This window comes from Arvicola amphibius, chromosome 8 (assembly GCF_903992535.2).
Source record: "Arvicola amphibius chromosome 8, mArvAmp1.2, whole genome shotgun sequence".
NCBI lineage: Eukaryota > Metazoa > Chordata > Mammalia > Rodentia > Cricetidae > Arvicola > Arvicola amphibius.
The window spans coordinates 102044600-102068358 of NC_052054.1; the positions used below are offsets into that span (position 1 = coordinate 102044600).

General features: G+C 50.6%; 1 protein-coding gene across 1 annotated transcript in view; it reads left to right on the forward strand.

Annotated features, from left to right (window-relative positions):
* Asb18 (ankyrin repeat and SOCS box containing 18) overlaps positions 1-22025 on the forward strand; it is a 64927-nt gene extending 42902 nt beyond the window's left edge. Inside the window, exons 4-6 of the mRNA XM_038340124.1 lie at positions 5546-6053; positions 20667-20780; positions 21840-22025. Coding sequence (XP_038196052.1) covers positions 5546-6053; positions 20667-20780; positions 21840-22025 — 808 coding nt within the window. The remainder of the gene's footprint in view (positions 1-5545; positions 6054-20666; positions 20781-21839) is intronic.
* Positions 22026-23759: the final 1734 nt, after the last annotated feature.

A 23759-nucleotide genomic window follows, 5' to 3' on the forward strand; every position in this document is an offset into this window, starting at 1 on the left:
CATAAGTGGCAGAGGAAGACACCTGCTGCTGACTTCTGGCTTCTACACACACACACACACACACACACACACACACACATTCTTAGTGGAGTTAGGGAATGTGCTCAGAGAACTCTCTCTGGCTCATCAAAGATGCTAAATAAATTATAAATACACACCTCTGGCAAGGAGGTAGTCTAATAAATTCATCAATTGGGCTATTTTATAGTTCATCACAAAGCAATTGCATAGCCATGTGCACATCATAACACACAAACCTTAATAGAGTAACCTGCCTCATACCTAGGCTGGATAGGACAGCCACTTCCAGGTGACTACCTGTTAGAACATCACTGTATAGGCAACCTTAGCTGGGCATACAGACAGATCTAAGCATAGAAGAGACACAGTAGAAACGCTAGGTGATGGGAATCCTTAGTTCCAGTATAATCCCCAGGACCGCCATTGTACATGCATAAACATGGTCATGAAGTACCAATTTGGTACCCAATGGGAAGATGCGACAGAGAGGATGGTGTGACTGAGAACTCAGAAGACAAATGAAACAATCTAGAACTCCGCTCTGCCACTTCCTGGCTACATGACTTTCTGGAAGTCATTGGTCTTCTAAGGCTCATGCATGCAATACTGAGTCATGGCAGTGAATAAATACAATTAAAACAAACAAAAAAACCAAGTACATGGGCCAGCAAGATGACTCACAGGTAGAAAAGGCACTTGTCACTCAAGTCTGATAACGTGAGTTCCATTCTGAGAACACACATAAAGGAGGAATGAGATCACTGACTCTACAGAGGTGTCCTCTGGCCTCCACATGCATACCCTGGCACATGTATACGTGCACACACACACACACACACACACACACACACACACTGACAACAATAAAATCAATAAAATATTAAAAGAAAAAACCAAAATGCTGAAGATGCCAAAAGGCCTTCCAACTTAGGTACCACACAAAGGGCTTTGAGGAAGCATGGTGACCGTGAGGCACGGATGAGGACGGTCTAGATGGAACGCGCAGGAATCTTGGAGGCTGAGCAGGCAGGCAGGGCACAGGTGAGCAAAGAAGAGGTGGAAAGTGGGAAGTGGGAAAGGCAAGCGGAGGTGCTTGGACCTTCTGCCAGAGGGTGACCAGTAACAGCCGTGGTCTGCAGGAAGTGCTAAGTGGGGCGGCAGCCATGTGCAGGAAGCGGGCTCTTCAGGCTTCTGCTATGGGGCAAGACAAAATGGCCCTGATGCAATAGCTCTTGTTGCCCTTGCTCTGTTCACCCCTGCCTTCAGTCAAGGGCCTTCGTCTTTTACTTTCCCCTAGATCTCGGAGCAGCTGCCCTTATCTCTGCAGTCATTGTCAAAGACAGGGGTGAAGACTGAGGTAGGGCAAGGGGAAAGGGGTGAATGTCTGGCTAAGTTTCTTTGCATCAGATGCTTTCAAGACTATGAAGTGTCCTAATCCCTGTGAGATGGAGTCCGTGTTCTTCTGAGAGCCCAGGTGACGGCTCTACCCTTGGCTCCCAGCAGTGACTGTATCACCCCCAGGCCCTTCTGACTCTGCCTGTTGACTCTGCCTGTCTAGTCGGCTACCAGAAAACTCCCTTACCAAGTCCCAGCCTGGCCTTCAGGGCTCAGCCCCCGCTACCCGCAGGCCTCTGAAGGCCCGAGAGAGACTCTTACACTGGACCACCACATTAGCGATTTGCTGTTTCTCTAATAAAACACCCTGAGCCAAGCGACTTACACGTGGGAGAGTTTATTTTGGCTTATGGATCCAGAGAGGGGGAGGGGCGTCCATAATGGTGACGCTGGCATGGCATGGCAGCAGGAACAGGAGCAGGAGATGGCATCTCAGCCATGTGGAGGAAGCCAGGTGAGAAAACTGAAAGTGGGGTGAATCTATGAAACCTCCAGGCCCACCTCCAGTGACGTTCTTCCTCCAAGGCTTCACCTCAAACTTCTACAATCTCCCCCAAACAGCCCCACCAACCAGGAACTAGATATTCAAACGCATGAGCCTATGGGGGACTCATAGGCTTTTTTTTCACTGAAACCACCAAAACCACAGATGTGGCGTGGAGGTGATAAGTTGCTGAAGAAGCGGTTTCGTCGGGGGGTGGGATGCAGAAAGTCCCCCAAACCGGCACTTATTCCTTTGCCTTCACCATCAGCTCTCGAGTCCCAAACCCCTGCTGCTCTCAGCGACATCAGTGGGAACCCCTAGAGTGTTCTGAAAACTTGGAAAGAGGGACATTCTCATAATCCGGCTGTTGCTGGGGCTGATGGGTGCCAGGGCAGCTTTGTAATTAACAGCGTCGTTTATTGTTCTTACTTCTACTCCAACTTGCCTTAGAAGTTTTGAAAATGTAAGTCAGTGAGAAGAAACCAAAGCCCCTCGTCACCACAGCTCCCCCCCCCACTGAGGTCACCTCACTTCGCCCTGTGCAATTCCAGGCTTCCTCAAACATGTCCTTTTCTGGTAGCTTTTTAAGATGGTCCTGTCGGTGTGTCTTGAAGCCTGATGGTTCCATGCATCCACGGGGCAGAACTGTGTGTGTCATTACTGAAGCTAGCACGCCTTCATTTTTAATGACCACCTGACCTATGCTGAGAGAGACATGCCCCCGCCAATTTGTCCTGTGGCTTCTCTCTCCAGCCTGTGATTCTGCATCTCCAGCCACTGCCCAGTATTACAAAGCACCAAGGGCTAGCCTATTAAGCTCTCCATTACAAACAGAAAAGCTGGGCATCTGTAACCCTACCGGGTACGGGCCAGTGTTCCCATTCTGTCCCTGTGCAGCAAACAGCAACCCGCCATTAGCCCATCAGGCCGAGGACTCTTCCTCTGTCTTTGGAGGCTGCGCTGCTCTTTAAAAAAAAAAAAGTAGGAGAAAATGTTTGTAATGTTTTCGAGGCTCGGTGACAAAATGAGACAGAGCCCTTGATTTCTAACCTCCCGCTGCACCGTTCAAAATTCCTCCCAGAGAGCCAGGCAGGAAGCAAAGCAAAGCGCTCTGATTGTAAAATTTGCATCCTTTCTTAGCTGGGTACCTTCTTCCCCAAGGATGCTTCCCAACACCACTGTAGTTGTTTGTAAAGATCTTTCACCCAAGACAGACCACTTCTCATGATACTGCTGATGCGGAGGCAAGAGAAACACAAAGGGAGAATTAAAGCTACCGAGAGTCCCTAGGAAGAAATAGAAATGCATTTATGGGCAGCGGCTGTCAGCCCCAAACCCTCGATGGATGATCTGGATCAGAGCCCCAGTTAAGTAAATAATCGGGGAAACGGCAGCGATGCAACAGAGAGCTGAAAGACGGTCGTTAGCCAGAGGCATTTGTTCAACGGGCTTTCAGGGAATACAGATAATGAGCTAGGCACAGCACTACACCCAATAGTCAGACACACTTTCTACACACAAGGAGCCAAGAGTTTTAAGACAAGAGACAAAGGCGCCAGCCCTCGTTGGAAATGCGTTTGTTGGGAGTGTCCTGCTTGGTCACATACTTAAAAAGGAAAGGACGATACAGAGACACAACCCTTCAGCCTGGGGTTGCGAGGGAGGCTTTCCAGAGGAAGGGGAAGATACAGGAAGCTGGAGGCCACGTCAGTGAGTCCCTGGAACAAGTGCACACACAGGCATGAGGGCATGCAAGCACGGGGTGATCCTAGGGTCTGTCTTTGGACAGAGAACCGAAACCCAGCAGGAGGGGTCTTGGCAAGGGAAGCTGGTGAGGCTCAAGGGGGCACCTGCGTCCCAGGGAAAAGGGCGGGGCCATAAGCAGGTGTGGATCCGCTGGCTGGTCACACCATGAAGATTCTTTCCGAGTTGTGAGGAGCTTAGTAGGCTGGAAGCGGACAAATTAGGAGACTCCCAAACATTCCAGAAAAGGGGGGGGCTCTCAAATGGCAGTGACAGTGGGGACGGTGGGAAAGGGGGCGGTCAAGTGATGGTGTCACCAGTCAGGCTGGAGGAAGGAGGGAGGACAGAGAAATGACAAAGGGGCAGCCAGAGGGCAGATGCTAAGGTGGCAGGAAGAACCAGAAGGAGCAAATGTGGAAACTGATCCCAGCAGGCACCGGAACAGGAGCCACTGTTGGAGACAGCAAGGGAGGGAGTTCTTGAAAGCGCCCCCAGCGGAGCTGGAGTAGACTCCTGAGTCAATGGAGAGGGGCAGGGGCCAACAGATTCCAGCGAGCTGTGGTAACATGCTGGAGAGTCTGAAGAAGGCCAGGTGGGTGGGAAGTGGGGAATGACATGCTCCTGAGGGCGACCGGCTAGGACTGGAGGACTGGTGGACTGCAGAAAGGGAGCTGTGTGCTCTAGATGGGTCAACCAGAGCCAGCCTCCAAGGAGGGTCCTGCCTCCCCCAGCAGAGTTCAGCAGCCAGATGGGGAGGAACGATTGACAATTTATAAATGTGGATGCCCATACTGTCCTCCAGAGAGGGAACTGAGGACAGGGCGGTTACCACAGCACTGCCGAAGGAAGGGAAACCAAACAGGAAGGAGAAAGTCAAGGAGCCAAGGCCTCCGTGTTCACTAGGGCGGAGAGACAGAGAATACTGCCAGCAGACTCGGGTGTGTTATGCTCTCCAGTCCGTGTGCAGGAGTATAAAGAGATGGCACTATCCCTGGACTCAGCCCCAGGAGACAAACTTGCGGGGAGGGGGGGCGGACTGAAGGAGGGTCTGTGGACACTTTCCCCCTCTTAGGTTGGCAGACTACATTTCCCACCCGAGGGCTAGGCTGCCAGATCTAACATGGTCCAAACGGCCACCAGTGAAAGATGGGATGGAGGAAGGGGAAGCGGGCTGCTCCCAGGAAACAGGAGAACAGCTAAGGAAGATGCTCTCCTGTGAGAAGGTGTCTGGGGTCAAAGGAAGTCTTGAATTCTGCTGGTGAGCCTAGAGGCAGCAGAATCCGTCCTCCTCAGGGAAAAGAAAGAAGGAAAAGAGCCTCCATGGGGCTCAGAAACTCTAGGAGCCTGGAAACTTGCATTACAGTCAAAGCGCACACTTTGGTCAAGGAGGAAGGGTATGTAGCTCCGTATGTAGACATGGGTGCGCTTTTGCCTGATGCTTCCAAAGCAGAAGCTTTGGTGCCTGGCTGAGTCAGTGCCCTTGCAGTAAGGATGATGCCCCAGTCTTGGGACACAGGAAAATATGGTGCATCCTGATTCTCTCTAGACCTTAACCTCCAGGGTTGGTTTTTTTTTTTTTTTTTTTGACCGAGTCCAGATAAATTCCGAGTGACCCTGAACACTCTCATGTAGACATTACTTTCCCAAATAGCACCAAGTAATTGCCATTCTCATCCTAAATCTGAGTGCTTACAAAATGGCCCTATTCATTTGGTGTACAGTGGGGCTGGGACCCTGGTTTGCCATAATCTTGTCTCAGTTCTATTCGCCTCGCTGTGGGTGGCCTTGGCCCTGGAGCTCGGAAGTTTTGACTTTGGCTGGAGTTCGCCAATAGTGCCCCTGCGCCGTGGGTGAAGGGTCGCGGCTGGTCACGGGCTGGTGACCGGTTTGGCCTGCCCGCAGGTGCGCGAAGGCATTGCTGGAACACGGTGCGACAGTACAGCTGGAGTGCGGCCCTGGCCGGGACACACCGCTGCACGTGGCGGCCCAGCACGGCTTGGACGAGCACGCGCAACTCTACCTGGTCCGCGGCGCGCGCGTGGACGCGAGGAACGGCCGCGGCGAGACGGCCTTGAGCGCGGCGTGCGGAGCGGCGGCGCGGAGCCCCGACGAACAGGCGCGCTGCCTGCGCCTGTGCGCGCTCCTACTGCGTGGCGGCGCGGCGGCAGACGCGCGCGACGAGGACGAGCGCAGCCCGCTGCACAAGGCCTGTGGCCGCGCGCGCCCCAGTCTGTGCACGCTCCTGCTGCTGCACGGCGCCGACGCGGGCGCGCTCGACTACGGTGGCGCGTCGCCGCTGGTGCGCGCGCTGCAAACGGCCACGTGCACGCCCCCGGCAGCGCAACACCGCACGGTGCAAGCTCTACTCAACTATGGATCCCCCTCGGTGTGGCCCGATGCCTTCCCCAAGGTAAGAGGACCCCCCCCGGGAAGTTTGGCCAGGCAGACACTGGACCTGCCAGGGCTTGCATGCTGTGTGCCCAAAGTGTCGTGGGAGGGTCTGCATTTCTCTCAAGCTCTCAGGGGGAGGTGGAGGCTGTGAGTTTTGGGACCCCACTTTGAGGAGCGAGGACTTAGAAGTCTCTTCATGGTTCGCAAAAAGAAAAATGAAGAGGCCGCACTGTTGCTAAATATTCTAGAATGTCACCTTTCCAAGTAGTCTCCTGGGGACGCCTAGCACTTACTGCCGTGATGCCATCACAACGCCAGCTCAGAGTATTTCAAGCAGCTCGTCTTTTGGTGTAATTTTCAGAAAGATGAAAATGAGTCTCTTGTCACAGCTGGCGTTTGATCTGCAGCGAAGTCACCCAACCTGCACAGCGCCCTATTAATGAGAGCACTTTACACCTTTACAAATTCCTCTCCCCTGCTGTGAAATTCGCCTAATGTGCCCTGTTCGGGTCACCCTGTGCTGAGACCTCCACCCTTTGCCCTGGTTGTGCCTTTGCAAAGTTTGTTCAGCTCACCTTGTCACTTTCTCCATCTGTCAGGTCGTTATTCATGTAAAAGACTCATGAGGGAAAAAGACAAACAATGCTACCACAATAAAATCCCCAGGCAAATGTGAACAACATACAATCATGTATATGTGAATATATATATGTATATATATATACATATATATATATGAAAATACCATAAAGAAATCACACATCAAAAAAACAAGTTAAACGGACTCCAGGGCCTGCAGAGATGGCTCGGTCAGTAAAACGATTGCAGCAAAGCAAGAAGAGCCAAGTTTGGATTCCTAGCATCCATGTAAAGCCCAGCTTTGGTGGTTCATGCCTTCCATCCCAGCCCTGAGGAGGCAGAGGCAGACCCACCGGTCTATGTAGCCTAATCATCCAGACCCACTGTATAAGTCAGGGTTCACAAAAGCAGTGCTTCTCAGCCTTCCTCACGCTGCGACCCTTTAGTACAGTTCCTCATGTTGTGGTGACCCCCAACCATAACTTTTTATCCTTGTTACTTTATAACTGAGTTTTGCAACTGTTGCGAATCATAGTGTAGATATGTAATATGCAGGATATCTGATGTGTGACCCCTCTGAAAGGGTTGTTCGACCCCCCCCCAAAGGTCACAACCCACATGTTGAACCACTGTTCTAAAGGAACAGAACTGATAAAGGGATATGTGTGTGTGTGTGTGTGTGTGTGTGTGTGTGTGTGTGTGTGTGTGTGTCTGTATGTATCCATGTGTGGGTGGGTGGGTGTGAATGGGTGGAGGATCTATTAGAGTGGTCCAGTAACTGCTGTCTCCAGACAAAAAGACTGAGAACCTGTGATGGAGGATTCTCATTGGCTAATAAACAAACTGCCTTGGCTTTTTGATAGGGCAAAATTTAGATAGGTGGAGTAGACAGAACAGGAAAAAGGAAGTGAGGTAGATGGCTCAGACAATTGTCCCGCCTCGCCTCTCTGAGCAGACCTCCATGCCTCTCCTTAGGGAGAGAGATGCCATGAAGCCAGCCACCAGGTCAGATGTCTTGAATCTTTCCCCGTAAGACACCACTTCGTTGTGCTACACAGATTATTAGAAATGGGTTAAAGCAAGATGTGAGAATTAGACAATAAGAGGCTAGAAATAATGGGCCAGGCAGTGTTTAAAAGAATACAATTTGTGTGTTGTTATTTCGGGGTATAAGCTAGCCGTGCGGGATCCGGGCGGCGGGAAGCCAGCCCGCAGCTCCACACTACAAACCTGGTAGCTGTTCAGGCCACGTGACTGTACGTCTCAGCAGTTACGATCCGGTGTTGGAGTCCTGGAGGAGTCCTGGAGAGCTGTGAGTCTTCAAGTCTACGCTGGAATCTTGCAGAAGTTGGATTTCATGCCAGCCTCAATAACAGGGGAGATGAGCTCGTCAGCAGGAGTGAGGGCAAGCGTACAAAAACCAAGAGTCTCTTCTTCAGTGTCCTTGTATGTGTTCTGGTGTGGTCCAGATTTAGGGTGAATCTTGCTTCTCCAAATTATCTGATTAAGAAAATTCCTCACGGGGCTGGAGATATGGCTCAGTGGTTAAGAGCTGGTCTCCCAGAAGACCGGGGTTCAATCCCCAGCACCCACATGGCAGCTCACAACTGTCTGTAACTGCAAAATACCAATGCACATAAAATAAAAACAAATACATTTTTAAAAAGAAAAAGAAAATTCCTCATAGGATCACCCAGAATCTTGTGTTGTAGTTGATTCTACATGGAGTCAAGTTGACAACCAGCACATCCACACCCTGGTTCCTGTAAGAAAAAAGAAAGAAGGAGAAAGAAAGGAAGGAAGGAAGGAAGGAAGGAAGGAAGGAAGGAAGGAAGGAAGGAAGGAAGGAAAAAAGAAAGAAAGAACCTATCTCAAAAAACAAATGGACAGTTCCTGAGAAATGATACCCAAGGCTGACCTCCAGCTTCCACATGCGCACGTACACACACCCGGACCTACACACATAAATAAATAAATCTTGAGGGCCAGCTAGCCTGATGTATACACCAAAGCGGCAAACCAAAGGGACCTGCCTCAAACAAAGTGAAAGATGAGGAAGTCCTCTGACTTCCACATGCACGTGGTGTTCACACATGCGTACACACAAACACAGGGACACACACACGAATAACATCCCCAAAGTATTAACTAGAAGAGATTGTCTTTCCCAAAAGCCTTCACTAAAGGAAGCCGAATTGGTCATAAAATTTGGGTTCATTTCATCTTAAAAATCGCCCCCATCTCCCAAGATACACCAATCATATACAGCTACCTATGCACCTGTGAACGTGTACGTGTGCCTGGTGCGTTATGAACCAGCCTCCGGGAAGCTGTTACCCAAAGATGATCCAAAGGAACAGTTTTCAGTGTTCTGAGACAGTGAGATTCACACGTTTCTCTCACATGACTTCGCCTGTGGGCACATTCAGCATGAAAGATGCATCTCTAGGGCCAGGAGAAGGTGGGAACTCTACTGTGTGCCTCACCCATTGTCCCCTCACCTATAGACTCTTTCCTGTCGCTGTCACCCAAGTCACTCCCCCGGGATGCTCTGCCAGTACCCAGATTTCAATGTGGCAGGCTCTAAAAAGGAAATGCCAGCATTCTTGTATTCTGGAACATCTTTACACCCGTAGCTTACACCCTGAACACTCCCCATTTCCGGCAGGACCTGTTCAACCACTTGGGTCCTGGACACAAGACATCCTGTCTACATTAAGCCCAGACGCTCGGTCATCGTCATAGGGAACCATACAAAGAATAGAAAAACAGAGTGGATCTCACAGATAGGCTGACAGTGACTGACAGTGGTTTCCACTAAAGGCGTGGAGGTGAAATGGAGCAGTGGAGAAAGGTGCTTGATGCCAACCCTGATGGATTGAGTTCAGTGCCCAGAACCCACATTGTAAGAGAGAACTGACTTTTGCAAGCCATCCTCTGACCTCCACCACCTACGTGCCTTGACAAGTCATTTCAGGTGTTGGGGTTTGAGCTGCAGCACCTCCCCCATCCTGATCCCTGGGGATAGGGCTTCTAGGGGAAGCAAACACCTCACCTTGACCTGCAGCGGTGGTGCATGGTATTGTGCTCCCTTCCAGGTCTTCAGGACCTCTGTTCTGGGACATGCCCAGATGCCAGGCCAGCCAGATGGGTTGTGGTCGTATGTCCGTCTCATCATACCCAATGATTGGCGGTGAGCTTGCATGTGTTGGGCATTATGCTACAGCAGGATCATGGGAAGCACTTGACCCTGGCAGTCACAGGGATTCTCTGGTCAACATCACACCAGTATATAAGGGACTGAACAGTCCTTGAGAAATCTTTATAGTAAACAACATTGCCTGCCCTGCATTTGGCAAGCGCAGGTACATACAGACCTTCAGTCAAGGTTTGCTGCATGCGCGCGAGGGACGCCAGCAGCTGACTCCAGGACACGGGTCTGCATCCAGCCTCTGGACGTGAGGTGCTGTCCTATTTCTAGAAGTGACCCCACTTTCCTGAACAACCTGCAGATGAGATGCACTTAGCCCACTGAATCCAAGCTAGATCTGCCTGTGATGGGCCAGCCTTGCCCAGGGATAAGCAGACAAAACCACGGAGTTGGAGCGGCAACATACTTCCCCACCCAGACCCCTGTCTGTTTTGCCTGAGAAGGCATCTACTCACATAACTGGCTTCAGGAGGCCCAGGGGGTGCATAGCACAGGGGTGCACAGCAAGCTTATGCAAACTGGTTGCAAAGGTGCGAGACACAGGCACCATGGCAGGCAGCCGCCAAGCTACCTGGGATGCTACAGAGCAGGCAGCCCCCCCTTCCATGAGCAACTAGATGTAAAGAGACACCCGTGGAGCTCAGAATTACTGAGGCAAAAGGTTTCCCAGAGAGCTTGTGACATAAATCACAGTTCCCAGTGCCCAGACAAAGGCACCGTCATGGCATCAAGCAGACAAGGAACAGCCCTCTGAGCCTTGCTCACCGTGCTGCTGGGAAAGCCAGGGGGTGCCAGGCTCTGGAGCCACTGTGCCCACAATGCCAGGCCTTCCTGCCCTCTAGTTCACACCGGAGACAGAGGGGCAGGCCCAGAGCAGGCGTAGGTAGACGCTGGCAGCCAGGGTTCGGTCCTAGACGTTGTAAAGACAGAGGAGGGCCAACTCCGGGGCAAGGGACTTGCAGTAGAGCAGGGAGGCCCAGGAATGTGGACCCAGCTGTGATCTGGGAGAGAGGCTTTCCTGAATTTCTCCTGAATGTCTCCTCAAATTCATGACTCTGAGATGAAGCCTGCTTTTCTTTGTCCGCATCTTCCGAGAGCACATTTCTGGTTCATACCAAAAGAGAATGCTGGGGCCATCAAGAGACTAGGAGCACCTTGAGTTCAAGCCACCTCTAGGAAGGGCATGCTCTGACCTTCAGAGCTGACATTCTTTCTTGAAAACCCCTTCCCTCTCTTCCTTTTTCTTTGTGTTCACTTGGAGCCACTTGAAGTGGTGGTGGAACCGAGTGGTCAGCTGTATTTGTCCCCTGATGTCACTGGCCCTCTCCAGAGCCCTTTGCATCCGGTCCCTTCCTGCTGTGCTCTTTCTCTGAGCCAGCCCTGTTTCAGTGGAGTCAAGATGTGCTACCCGAGGAGGGAGCCAGCCACATACAAGGGTCATGAGTGATGGAGTCGCAGGTCGACCAGTGAGACCCAGAAGTGTAAGGACCAGGCTGGCATGAGATTCCCCTAGCTGCTTCATTGGCTGTGCTGTCTGCCCACTGCACCCCTGTGTGCCCACCCGTGTTTTCATTTAACAACCATGCTGAGGGGCTGTAGAGACGGCTTGGAGGTGAAAGGCATGCATACTGCTCTTGCAGAGGACCTGGGTTCAGTTGCCAGCATCCGCATCAGGCAGATCACAGCCTCTTGTGACTCCAGGTCTGGGGGTGTCTCCAAACTCCTCAGACACTTGCGTGTGCACACGCACACAGATATGCACGAACTCTTGCACGCGCACATTTGCATAATTAAAAATAATAATAAATTTTAAAATATGCTTAGTGCTGGCTGAAGCTCCATTGGGGCCAGGAACACACAGACGTTTGCCCTTGTGAGCAACCTGATGTGGGGGTGAGACAGTCAGACTCACTGAGACCTGTCACAGAGCCACTTTGCAAGTGTCAAATTGGGTCTTGACCTTGGCTGGCTGGCTGTATTTTATTTTCATTGTTATAATTGAATATCTGACTGAAGGAACTTAAGAACGGGAGGTCTAGCCAGGCAGTGGTGGTGCACGCCTTTAATCCCGGCACTCCGGAGGCAGATGCAGGAGGATCTCTGTGAGTTTGAGGCTAGCCTGGTCTACAGAGTGAGTTCCAGGATAACCAGTACTGTTACACAGAGAAACCATGTCTTGAAAACCAAAATAAATAAATAAACAAGAGAGAGAGAGAGAGAGAGAGAGAGAGAGAGAAAGGAAGGTTTATTGGCCCACGATTTGTGAGTACAGAGTGTCATGGTGGGGACTCCACAGCATCAGAAGTGCGGTGCAGCTGGTCACATTGCACCCACAGTCAGGAATCAGACGGAGCTGGGTACTGATGCTTACAGCGTACTATCAGAGTCGGCCCAGACCCACGGGGGAGCTGTCCTCATTAGGGTGGGTCTTCCCGTCTTACTTAACCCAACCTAGAAACTCCTTCACAGACACATCCTGAGATTTGTGTCCTAGGTGATTCTAGACCCTATCAAGTTGACAATCAAAATTAGCCATCACACTGAGGTATCCAAACCCCAAGCAGGCAATGAGCAAGCCCAGGGGACAGGATTACAGACAGCAGGCACAGGATAGGCAGATGCCCTGGCACAAAGCAAAAATGGAATGCGTGCCTCTGGGGAAAATAACCAAGGTGGCAGCGAGGAAACATCAAGCTGCCACACCCACACCTGCACCCACACTCCCACCCCTACCCCTGCTAAAATAGCTGAGTGGGTGTCTTGTGCAGGGCCTGGGCCCTTTGCCTAAGGACACTAGAAATCCAGTTCATCACTTTAAGTGGAGGAGGTGACATTAACAAAAACCTGTGTGTTGAACTGAATCTGCTTGAGTGTGAAGAAGAAACTGGAGGACAGAGCAGAGGGGAACCACTAGATGCTGTGAAAATTCAGATGAAGAGGGCAGAGATCTGGGAAGGCAAAGGAAGACTCCAGAAACAGCCGCAGATCCCTGGTCTTGCCTCGCTCCTGGACGCTGACGCTGCCGGAACCATAGCCGCCTGATTTCTTGTTTTGTGCCTAATTGCAAGAATTAGGCAAAGTGACCTCAGCCACTCACTGCAATTTCACCAGATCTGAGCAGGAGATTTGCAGAACCGTGGTCAAGACGCAGCACAGGCCCGGTTTCCCTGGCTGCCTGCTGCGCAGCAGTGTCTCCAGGGGAGGAGGGACAGGAGCCATCAGGAAGCTTTCCCCTGTTTTCCTACCCTTCTTTTATTTCTCCATCTACATATAAAGCAATGTGCCTGTGTGATTTTTCCCCTTAATTTTCTTTCTGCCGCCTCATTAGCTGAAGAGCGTGCGCTTGGACACTAATGACATCAGCGTGTCAGAGTAATGTGGCAGCCGCCTCTCGGCAGACAGCAAGGAGGCAGCGGAGATTTTTAAACTGTGTTGGCGTAAAAATAATGAAGGCAGCCAGCTGCCTGGCAAACACGAGGGGCACGATGCTGAGGGGCTAGGGAGGGGCGGGGAGCCCCAGAGAGGTGGAACAGAGGGAGAGACAGAAAATGAATTCCTGGAGACAGGCAATAAGACTTTGTCACAGTCTATGACCCTGGGTGGGGGGAGGGGCTGGCTCTAGGGGAGGGCAGCTCTTTCCTACCCTGGGTGGGGGAGGTCTGTGTAATGCGTGGTCCCTGGGAGCCATTTAACGTTTTTTTTTTTGTTTTTTTTTTTTTGTTGTTTTTTTTTTTTGCAGATAAGGAGCAGGTCTAGGGTTGGGGGAGGGAGTAGCATGGCCTTGGGAAACAGAAAGTACCAGAACGCACCAGGGAAGCAGGAGACTGTCTGGAGCTTAGCTTCCCCCAGCAGAGAAGAGGGTGAATGAATGATCTGCCCAGGGCTGGCAGTAGGGACACCAAGTAAAGAGCATCTTGGAAGGGATGGGCACGCCTGGCTAGAAGAGGTAGGAAGGTGCTCCTGGCTCCGCCCTACAACTGCAGCTCACTCCGTTCCGTCTCCTTTCCTGAAAATGGCCTAAGCTCGTTTGGTGATGGCCACTCCATGGAAAGAAATGGATCAGAGATAATAATTCTGGCGATGCATTGTGGGGCATGAGAGAGAGCTCAGTGGGTAAAGGCGTTTGCCAACAACCTGCCTGACAACCTGCGTCCAAGACCGACATGGTAGAGAGAGAACAGACTCTCTTAGGTTATCTACAGACCTCCATGCCCACGCCTGAGACATGGGCATACACAACATGAAGGGCGTAGTTACAATGGCGGCATGATGGCAAGTCTAGGAAAAGCACTGGTTCCCGTCGTCTTAAGGATGTCTTTGCAGACAGAAGCAAGAGAAGAAAAGAAGGGAAAGAAAAGGGAAGCCTGGGGCAACACTAGCATGGTGGCCTCTCAATTAGTGTCCATCTGTGGTGGCATGGGAGTGTTCAGGCAGCCAGGCAGACCTTGCCAGGAACAGTGGGCAGGCGGCTGGGGTACCACACAGCAAAGCAGAGAGGTGGGAATGGGGAAGCCCAGGATAGAGCAGCCTGGAGACTCTCCCCGAAAGAGAAGACCAGGAAGAGGCCTAAGCAGATGGGCACGCGCCCCGTAACCCACAGTTCACTCTGATGCCCAGGCAAAGAACAGGACCATGACTTCCTCACAGGTTGGCAGACTTTGCACACATTCTCACCCTGATCAAAAAAGAATGAAGAGGAGATGCTGAGGTGGCCCAGTGCCAGGAGCGCCTGCTCTGCAGTCAGGAGGACCTGAGTTCGAATCTTCAGAACCTACATAAAAATAGCCATACACAGCCCGGCGGTGGTGGCGCGCACCTTTAATCCCGGCACTCAGGAGACAGAGGCGGGCGGATCTCTGTGAGTTCGAGGCCAACCTGGTCTACAGAGCCAGTTCCAAGACAGGACCCAAAGCTACAGAGAAACCCTGTTTCGATAGATAGATAGATAGATAGATAGATAGATAGATAGATAGATAGATAGATAGATAGATAGATAGGTAGGTAGGTAGGTAGGTAGGTAGATAGATAGATAGATAGATAGATAGATAGATAGATAGATAGATAGATAGATAGCCAGACATGGCTGCATGCATGTAACCCCAGCCAGCACTGGGTAGGGAAGGAGGCAGGCAGATCCCTAGAGCACCCTCGCTAGCTAACCCCAACCCACACTGTAAGCCTCCAGTCCAGTGAGACCATGTCTCAAGGCAGTCACTCAAAATTCAACAGAGGAAGACACTGAGTGCGCTGTGCTGGCCTCTGCATGCACAGGCACAGGCGTGAGCACCCATGTACTCATGTGCATGAACCACACACACGAGAATAAAACCTTGATGGGTTCCCAGGGTCAGCGGATGGCAAAAAGGAGAAAAAGTACAGCATCCGAGAAACAGAGAAGAAATGCATGTCCCCACAGATGATCTAGAAGAAAAGCTGAGAGCCGAGTGAAGACGGAGCTTCTGGGATCTGCGAAGATGGACAGGCTAAGAGGAGTCAACAGAAGGCCATGAAGAGAAACATGGAACAAGCAAGGGTGCCAGCAAGCTAAAGTTGGGGTGCTGTTCACACTGCCTGTGCATTATGGGGTCCCCTCCCTGCTGCACCTGAGTGACCGGAGGGAGGGCCCAGCCATCTGTGCTCCATGGATATTTGAGCATGGAGGAAAAAGAAGACAGGTTTCCTCCCCTCTTTCTTTTTTTTTTTTTTTGTTTTTTTTTTGTTTGTTTGTTTTTTGAGACAGGGTTTCCCTGTAGTTTCTAGAGCCTGTCCTGGAACTAGCTCTTGTAGACCAGGCTGGCCTCGAACTCAGAGATCCGCCTGCTTCTGCCTCCCGAGTGCTGGGATTAAAGGCATGCGCCACCACCGCCCGGCTCCTCCCCTCTTTCTTAACCCCTGCAGCCAGTCCACAGCATCATGTCTCCTCCTGGCTCAGCATCTACTTTCCTGGTTCGAGACCTCAGTCAACCCACAGTTGCTGCTGACTTACCCCAGGCTCCCTAGATAGTCATGGTCTCTGGACTTTAACAACATCACCTCTGGGGCTGGAGAGATGGCTCAGTGGTTAAGAGCATTGCTTGCTCTTCCAAAGGTTCTGAGTTCAATTCCCGGCAACCACATGGTGGCTCACAACCATCTGTAATGAGGTCTGGTGCCCTCTTCTGGCCTGCAGACATACACACAGAAAGAATATTGTATACATAATAAATAAATTAACATTTAAAAAAAAAAAAAAAACAACATCACCTCAGTCAACTCCTTCCCGGAGGCACATAAGGTAGAAGGAGAGGAAGAGAAAGAGGCAGAAGCAAAGGACGGGGTGTAAAGCAAACCAATAGTTAGTGACGGAATTCAAGATGAGCCTAGGACAACAGGATCGGGAACCGTACCCAAAGACTTAATAGAAGAAAATTCAGCTACGCCAACTTTTAATTTGAGGTTAAATGAGTGGTTTTGACAAGTACCTGACAGAAAACATACCTGTGACATTCTAGCAAAACTGTTCTTAAAACACTTGGAAAAAAATCTTACTAGCTGTCCAATCAGAAAACAGGTTATTCCTAAGGGTATCATATTCAGGCTGGATGCAGATTTCTCTGCTACAAAATCAGCAAAAGACAATGAGATATCCTCTCTTTATATTTTGAGACAGGGTCTCATGTAGCCAAGATTGACCTTGAACTTGCTGAATAGTTAAGGACAACCTTGAACATCTGATCCTCCTGCCTCCATCTTGGAAGCACTGGGAATACAAGAGTGTGCCATCACCCCAGAGGTCTGATGGTGTGGGTTGAAACCAAGGCCTCTTGGATGGTAGGCAAGCACTCTACCAAACTAAGCTACATCCTCAGCCTTCCTCAGCATAATTTTTCAGTTGAAGGCTGGCTTTTATTGGGGGTGAAGAAAAGCATGCACATAGTATACTCACAGAGAAAAAGACCCTCTGCAAAGCAGGGGGGCTAGGAATGCTGAAAATCCCTTAACATGTTTTTTAAAGTTAAAGTTTGGACACTAGAATATTAGTCTGAGCCAAGATGGCTTTCGTTTGATGTCAAAAGAAAGAAGATATTTTCAGATTTGAGCAGCTCAGAAAACACATCCTTTGATCCTTTTTGTTAAGGACAAGAAAGTATTTCTGTTCCATTATTTATTCAACAGATATGTGTGAGCACTAGTCAGGTACCAGCGAGATGCTGGGCACTTTGGATAAATGGGTGAGCAGATCAGAAAGCGCCATATTCCCTCAAGGAGCCTGCAGTCAACAGGGCAGAAAGATATTCTCTGCCGTGAACATAATACACAAGTTGCCATGAGAAGGCCAAGGGGATGTTAGCCCGAACAGCACAGAGAGTGTCTCTCCGGAAGAGTGTCCCGTATCCAGAGATTGCGAGCACTACTGGGGGAGCATGCTCACCATCGTGAACTAGGAGAGAGCGAAACAGGCCAGATAAAGAATGTTCTTAAAAGCATAAATTAAAGGAGGCACAGTGGTACATGCCTGCCATCCCACATTTGGGAAACTGAGGCAAGGAACTGCAAACTGGAGATTCGCCTAGGAGAGGTAGCAAAATCCTCTCTCAGAACAAAAGGGGCAAGTTAGGAGAATTGCATGGGCCAGCAAGGTTCCTCGGCAGGTAAAGGCTCTTGCCAACAAGCCTGGTGACCCTGGTTCCACCCCTGAGACACATAAAGTGGAAGGAGAAAACTGACTTCTAGCAACCCGGGTTGTCTTCCGACCACCACACACACACACACACAATGGCACGTAGACATCCACATACCTATACAAATAAGTAAATGCAGCTATTTTTAATTAAGAAAATTGAATGTATTTTTAAATAATAATCCTCAGCCTCAGAGTTAGTACCAAGGGTGATATTAGTTGAAGCAGGACGAACAGGGATTAGCAAATGTCCCTTCAGTAATGTCTTCTGTATGAGCCTATACCCACTAATCTTGGGGCAGCATGTAGCTCTTCGAACCCTTCCCTCAGGACGCCCTGGCTTTATTTTATTGTTATTGTTATGAGAGTTGGCACTAGTACTTTCGTTTTATCCTGATGTTTTTCATGGGGGGGTGGGGTGGGGAGAAGCAGAGTGCAACGTAGCAGTGAATTCAGAGTGGGGAGTTCAGGTTGGGGGCCTTTGAACAAAAACTTCAAAGAAATGAGGAAGTCAGCTGTGCAGGTCTGGGGACGGGCACACAGATCCGGGGACACGTAATTCATTTATTTATTTATTTATTTGGTTTTTCGAGACAGGGTTTCCCTGTAGTTTCTAGAGCCTGTCCTGGAACTAGCTCTTGTAGACCAGGCTGGCCTCGAACTCAGAGATCCGCCTGCCGTTGCCGAGTGCTGGGATTAAAGGCGTGCGCCACCACGGCCCGGCCCCGGGGACACATAATTCAAATGAGAAAGTCAGTCCGTGGCTTGAGACTGGAGAACCCTGAGCTCCATGTAGAATAGCTGGGGACCATGGTGGAGGAAGGTGTTCGGAGGTGACGAGGGTGGGAGGCTTGAAAGGGACACTCTAAGGGACACAGTTGTGACTTTGGCCGTTGGGGATGTCTGCAGAGCAGTGGCTGCACTTGACTGCTTCACTAGACCCGCCCCACTGCCACAAGGAAGAGAACAGAAGAGGAGCCCAAGTTGGGATGCTGACCCAGTGACCCACATGAGAGGCACCACTTAGGCTAGGGTGGCACTCTGATTTACGATGAACCTTGAAGGCAGAGCTGTGGGGGCTTCTGCATCGACCGAACGTAGACAATGAAAGCAATGGAAATCAAAGACGGTCTCGAGGCTTCCAGCCTGAGAGTCAGGAGGACAGGTGAGTCATCAGCTAAGATGGCCAAGGACAGGGCCAGGGCAGAGCTGTGTGACCCGGGGAAACTAAGAGTTCAGCGCACCCGGTCTAGGACGCAACAAAGAAGGGACCTGAAATAAACCATTGGATATTCAAACCAGGAGTTCAAGAGATTCAAATAGCCTGGGGACCAGCCGCATGGGATGGTATCGAGAGCCAGGAAACTGCATGAGATATGAGAGAGAAGAAATGGGGACAGGAATGAACAGAGGGGCATCCCTCTCTGGTACAAAAAAAAATGGAGATGAGAAAACAGGCCAGGAGACTAAGGAAGAGCCATCAAGAGGATGAGAAAACATGGAGTTCTCTTTCCTTGCCAACGACTGCCACCTGAGTGTGGACCACTGGCTGCGGCCTCTCCCGGGACTCTGTCCTCACCACTCAGCCCTCAGTGACGTCAGTCCCACCGCTCCTCCACTCAGATGCCTGAAAACCCCTGCCCCCGGGTTATAGAGCAGACTCCTTACAGGGCGTAGTGACTGAAGGCGTTCTTCAGTCTTGAAGTTCTTTTTGGTCTCCCACACCTCTTCACTACACCTCTCCAAAGTGGAGACTGTTTACCCAGAAAATATAGGTCATAGAATGAAATATGCTAATAACAGTAGAAGAAATTGAAAACGTGAAATTGTCACCTGTAACTAAGTACCAAGCTTGGGCAGTGTCAAAGGCAAGGGTTGTCACCTGCTTGAAGTGTAGCTCCACAGCACGGCCCTTGTCTGTTTTGGGGCCTGGATTTGCATCCTAAAAATATACTCTAAAGGAGGCCAGGTGCGGTGGCGCATGCCTTTAATCCCAGCACTCGGGAGGCAGAGGCAGGCGGATCTCTGTGAGTTCGAGGCCAACCTGGGCTACAAGAGTTAGTTCCAGGACAGTATCGAAAAGCTACAGAAGATGTCTCGAAAAACTAAAAAAAAAAAAATTAGACTTAAGACGATTGTGCCAACTATCAATGTCATTAACATTAAATGAAAGACTAGAGCCAACGTAATAAGATTAAAAAAAGATAAGAAACATTAATATCAAAGATGAAAGAAGACTAGCTGAAAAAGAATGCTTATCTACCCAGAAAATAGTACTTGTTATTCTTCAAGAGGACCCAGGTTCAGTTCCCAGCTCCCACGTTGCACTCCTCACAATCCCCTATAGCCCCCCTTCCAGGCCATCAGATGCACGCTTCTGGGTTCCTCAAACACGCACATGGGGCACATTGGCCCGTCTAAGTACACACATATACATAAGTAAAAGGAAATTTTTTTTTTTTTTTTTTTTTTTTTTTTTTTTTTTTTTGAGACAGGGCCTCACTGTGTAGCCCTGGCTGTCTGGCCGCTCACTATGTAGACCAGGCTGGCCTTGAACCCACAGAAATCTGCCTGCCTCTACCTCTCAAGAGCTAGAATTAAAGATGTGTTCCATCACTGCCTGGCTAAAATATGCATATACTCCCACATAGACACAGACACACAGTCAAAATAAAACTAAATATTTAAAAGTAAATAAAAAGAATATTTTGTCTGTGGGAATTGTGAAAGGAAATGCAGGGGCCACACCAGGTGGAAAGTCAACAGTAAAACAGTTCTTCCCCCTCTGTTCTTACTTTTCTGACACTAAAAAAAAATTGCGGTGGGAATTGGGGATACAATCCTCAGGCCACGCTGCTCCCAGAACTGCTTTCCTTTGCTCTGAGCAGCTCTGCAGAGGCAGAGAACAGTCACCCATAAACATCCCCGCCAGACCACGCCCCCCAAACCTGACTCCTAAGCCCCGCCCTGACTCCACAGATAGCCATCCGGGGGACATGAGCCTCCCGGAAGAGCCACTGCCTCCTGGTGGGTTTCTTCCCTGACTCTGTGTGGTGTGACTCCGGCCTTTGAGGTCACAGAGTCAGGGGGCGGTAGAATAAAATGCCAGACCGTGCCTGCATCTCATGGCGGTCTCCCCTTGCGCCTCAAGCCCTGCATCGTGCCTCCCCACTTCCCCCCAGGTGCTGAGGACCTGTGCACAGGTGCCCGCTGTCGTCGAAGTTTTGTTCAACTCCTACGCTCGGCTGCGTGTTTCTGAGTCCTGGCTGGAGGTGGTTCCTGAAGAAGTATACCAGGTGAGAAGTGGCCCTTCCCCCCACCCCATGCTCCAGAACTCAGTCCCTCTCCCACCTCTGTCTGGGGTTGTATCTTCAAACCCAGGAAGTGAGACCCTAAGAGGAAAGACAGGGAGGTTGGGCTGCGATCTGAGGGCACCGCCCCTATAGAGTCAACAAACCACATGTCCAAAATATTGGGTGTGAATTGGGTCCCCCCTCCCCCAATACACAGACCTTCATCACATGTTATTATTCTCTAAACATCACAGCATGCCACGACCCCTCTAGGTAGCATTTACATTGTTGCCTTATGGGTAATCTAGAGGATTGTATATGTCTAGCATAAGAGACTGGCCCATCCGTGAAGGTTACCCTTAGCAGTTGTGGAACCAGTCCTCTGTGGACACCAAGGGGCAGTTGTGAAGTGCTATCGGCCATGAGGAGCAAACAGCCTCCCCATGATGGCTTGAAGAGCGCTGGGGCGCAGGGAGCCATCATGCAAGAAAGGAAGGGGGCAGGAAAGCCGCTGGTTCCCCGTCCCCCTCCTCCGCTATGTGTAGGGGAGATGCAGATCATGACATGTGACCTGCACTCCTGTGAGCACAACATACATCCTCACATGGCAGAATCCTCAGGTGATGATTGATCACAAAGAGGGAGAACGCTCACTTCCAGAAGCTCCCAGAGAACGTTCTCAGGGCTCTCATGGCTTGTGTTAGTGAGTTCCTAGCACAGCCATTGAGTTTGTGGACTTTGGCGGGGCTCCTGAGCCCATTGCTGCAGAGAGACAGCGTGCCTAACCTGCTTCGGATTGGTGGGGGCCACCCCTGGAGCTTCAGGACTGCTGTGCCAGGGTCAGGGCAGAAAGGGATTGGAGGAAATCATTCCCAGCTGTGTCCCTCTGCCACAGTGGGAGCTTCATTTTGGAAAACCATATCAACCCTCGGAGTGTAGGCCAGGTCTCAGGTGACCTCTGCGGTGTCACAGGATAGCATGAGCCCTCAGTGTTCCTGCAGGGAAGACTGTCTGTTAGCTCCAGACACTGCCTCATCTTCTCTTCCTCTCCTTCCCTTCTAGAGGCACGAGCCTTTCTACAGGTCCTTCTTCGCCTTGGCGCACACCCCGCGCTGCCTGCAGCACCTGTGCCGCAGCACCATCCGAAAACTCTTCGGCAAGAAGTGCTTTCACCTTGTGCCCCAGCTGCCCTTACCTGAGCCCCTGCAAAAGTATCTGCTTTTGGAGCCTGAGGGTGTTTTGCGTTGAAACCACAGCCTTGGAGCCCAGGCTTCTTCTCTGCTTCTTTGTCTTTCTGCAGAGGTCACCGCAAGGAACAGCATGCTGGGGGTGCACATCCAGCCCCCCCATCTCTCAAGTGACCCGGGGAGGCACAGACTCACAAGCCTTAAGTTCACTCTGAAATGGAACTGGAAATAAAACCGTCTCTGTTATTGGAGCTGGAGAGATGAACAGGCAATTAAGAGCATTGTCTGCTCTTACAGAGGACCTGGGTTCATTTCCCAGCACTCACAACCATCCCTAACTCCAGTTCAGGGGATCTAGGGCCCCCTGGGTGATGTGGGATTTCCCTCTGCATGCTGTGATTACTATTGGTTAATAAAGGAACTGCCTTGGGCCTATAGCAGAGCTATAGGGGAACAGAGCTAGGCGGGGAAAACTAAACCGAATGCTGGGAAAAAGAAGGGTGGAGCCAGAGAGAAGCCATGTAGCCCCCCCTAGAGCCAGATGGAACTTTATCAGGTAATCCACAGCCACATGGCATTACACAGATTACTAAAAATGGGTTAAATTAAAATGTAAGAGCTAACCAATAAGACGTTAGAGCTAATAGGTAAGCAGTGATTTAATTATTACATTTCTGTGTGATTATTTTGATTTAATTAATACAGTTTTTGTGTGATTATTTTGGTTCTAGGCAGCCTGGACAAACAAGTGGCCTTACTACATCTTCTGGCCTCTATGGGCACCGCATACACATGTGTAAATAAATGTTAAACTTTTCTATTGGGAGAATCCTGTCTCCTGGTTGTCTGTGAGAAGCACATGGTCAGCGGCAGGCTAGTTGCTGTCAGAAAGTACCCGAAGCCAGAGTCAGACTAAAATGTCTGAGTAGTTTCCAAGGTATGTCTCCGGCCCCTGTGAGTCAGCAGCATGGCCGCTTCCTCCCTGGGCTTTTAGGAGAGGCTGCCCAACCCTCCTGGAGCCAGCCACCTCGAAGGGAACTGTGCCCAGAGCATAGCAGACCCCCGCTAGGAGGACACTTGCTCCAGGGTCAGGTGTACCTTTGTGGGGGCCATCGTGCTTGCAAACACATGAGAGCCGGGCACTCTCAGGACACCGGAGGGTGGTAAGCCAGGCCTTTATCATGTAGGAGTCTTCTGCCTGAAACCCTCTTTCAACCCTTGTCAATCCAGCTCCAATGAATGATGCCGGAAGCCAGATGCCAGGAAAAGCACACGAAATGTCCAGACAGCGAGGCCTCCGCTCACTTAGCTCTCAACGTTCTTTGCTCTGTTGCTTCAACGTCGGAGGCCTTGCTAACCCCAGGGGACAACCCCACCCATGGCAAACCAATCCCTAGAGAGAAAAAGAAACTCTGCTGACCACGCTTGCCCTGTGCAAACTAGCCCTCCCAGCAGAGTCCACATGTGACCCCTGCCTTTGTTAGATTCTCACTTAGGACCCCTGCTCTGCCGTGACCTCTCCATGACCAGCAGCCAGACACCTAGAAAGAAATCTTGACCAGGTGGCATTGGTACACTCAGTACTAGGGAGGTAGAGGCAGGTGAATCTCTGAGTTCAAGACAAGCCTGGTCAACAGAGTGAGTTGCAGGACAGTCAGGGTCACACAGAGAGATGCTGTCTCAGAAAGGAAGAGAGGGAGGGAGGGAGGGAGGGAGGGAGGGAGGGAGGGAGGGAGGGAGGGAGGGAGGGAGAGGCAACTATGGCAGTGATAAAGGCCTGTTTGTCCTTCCTTGT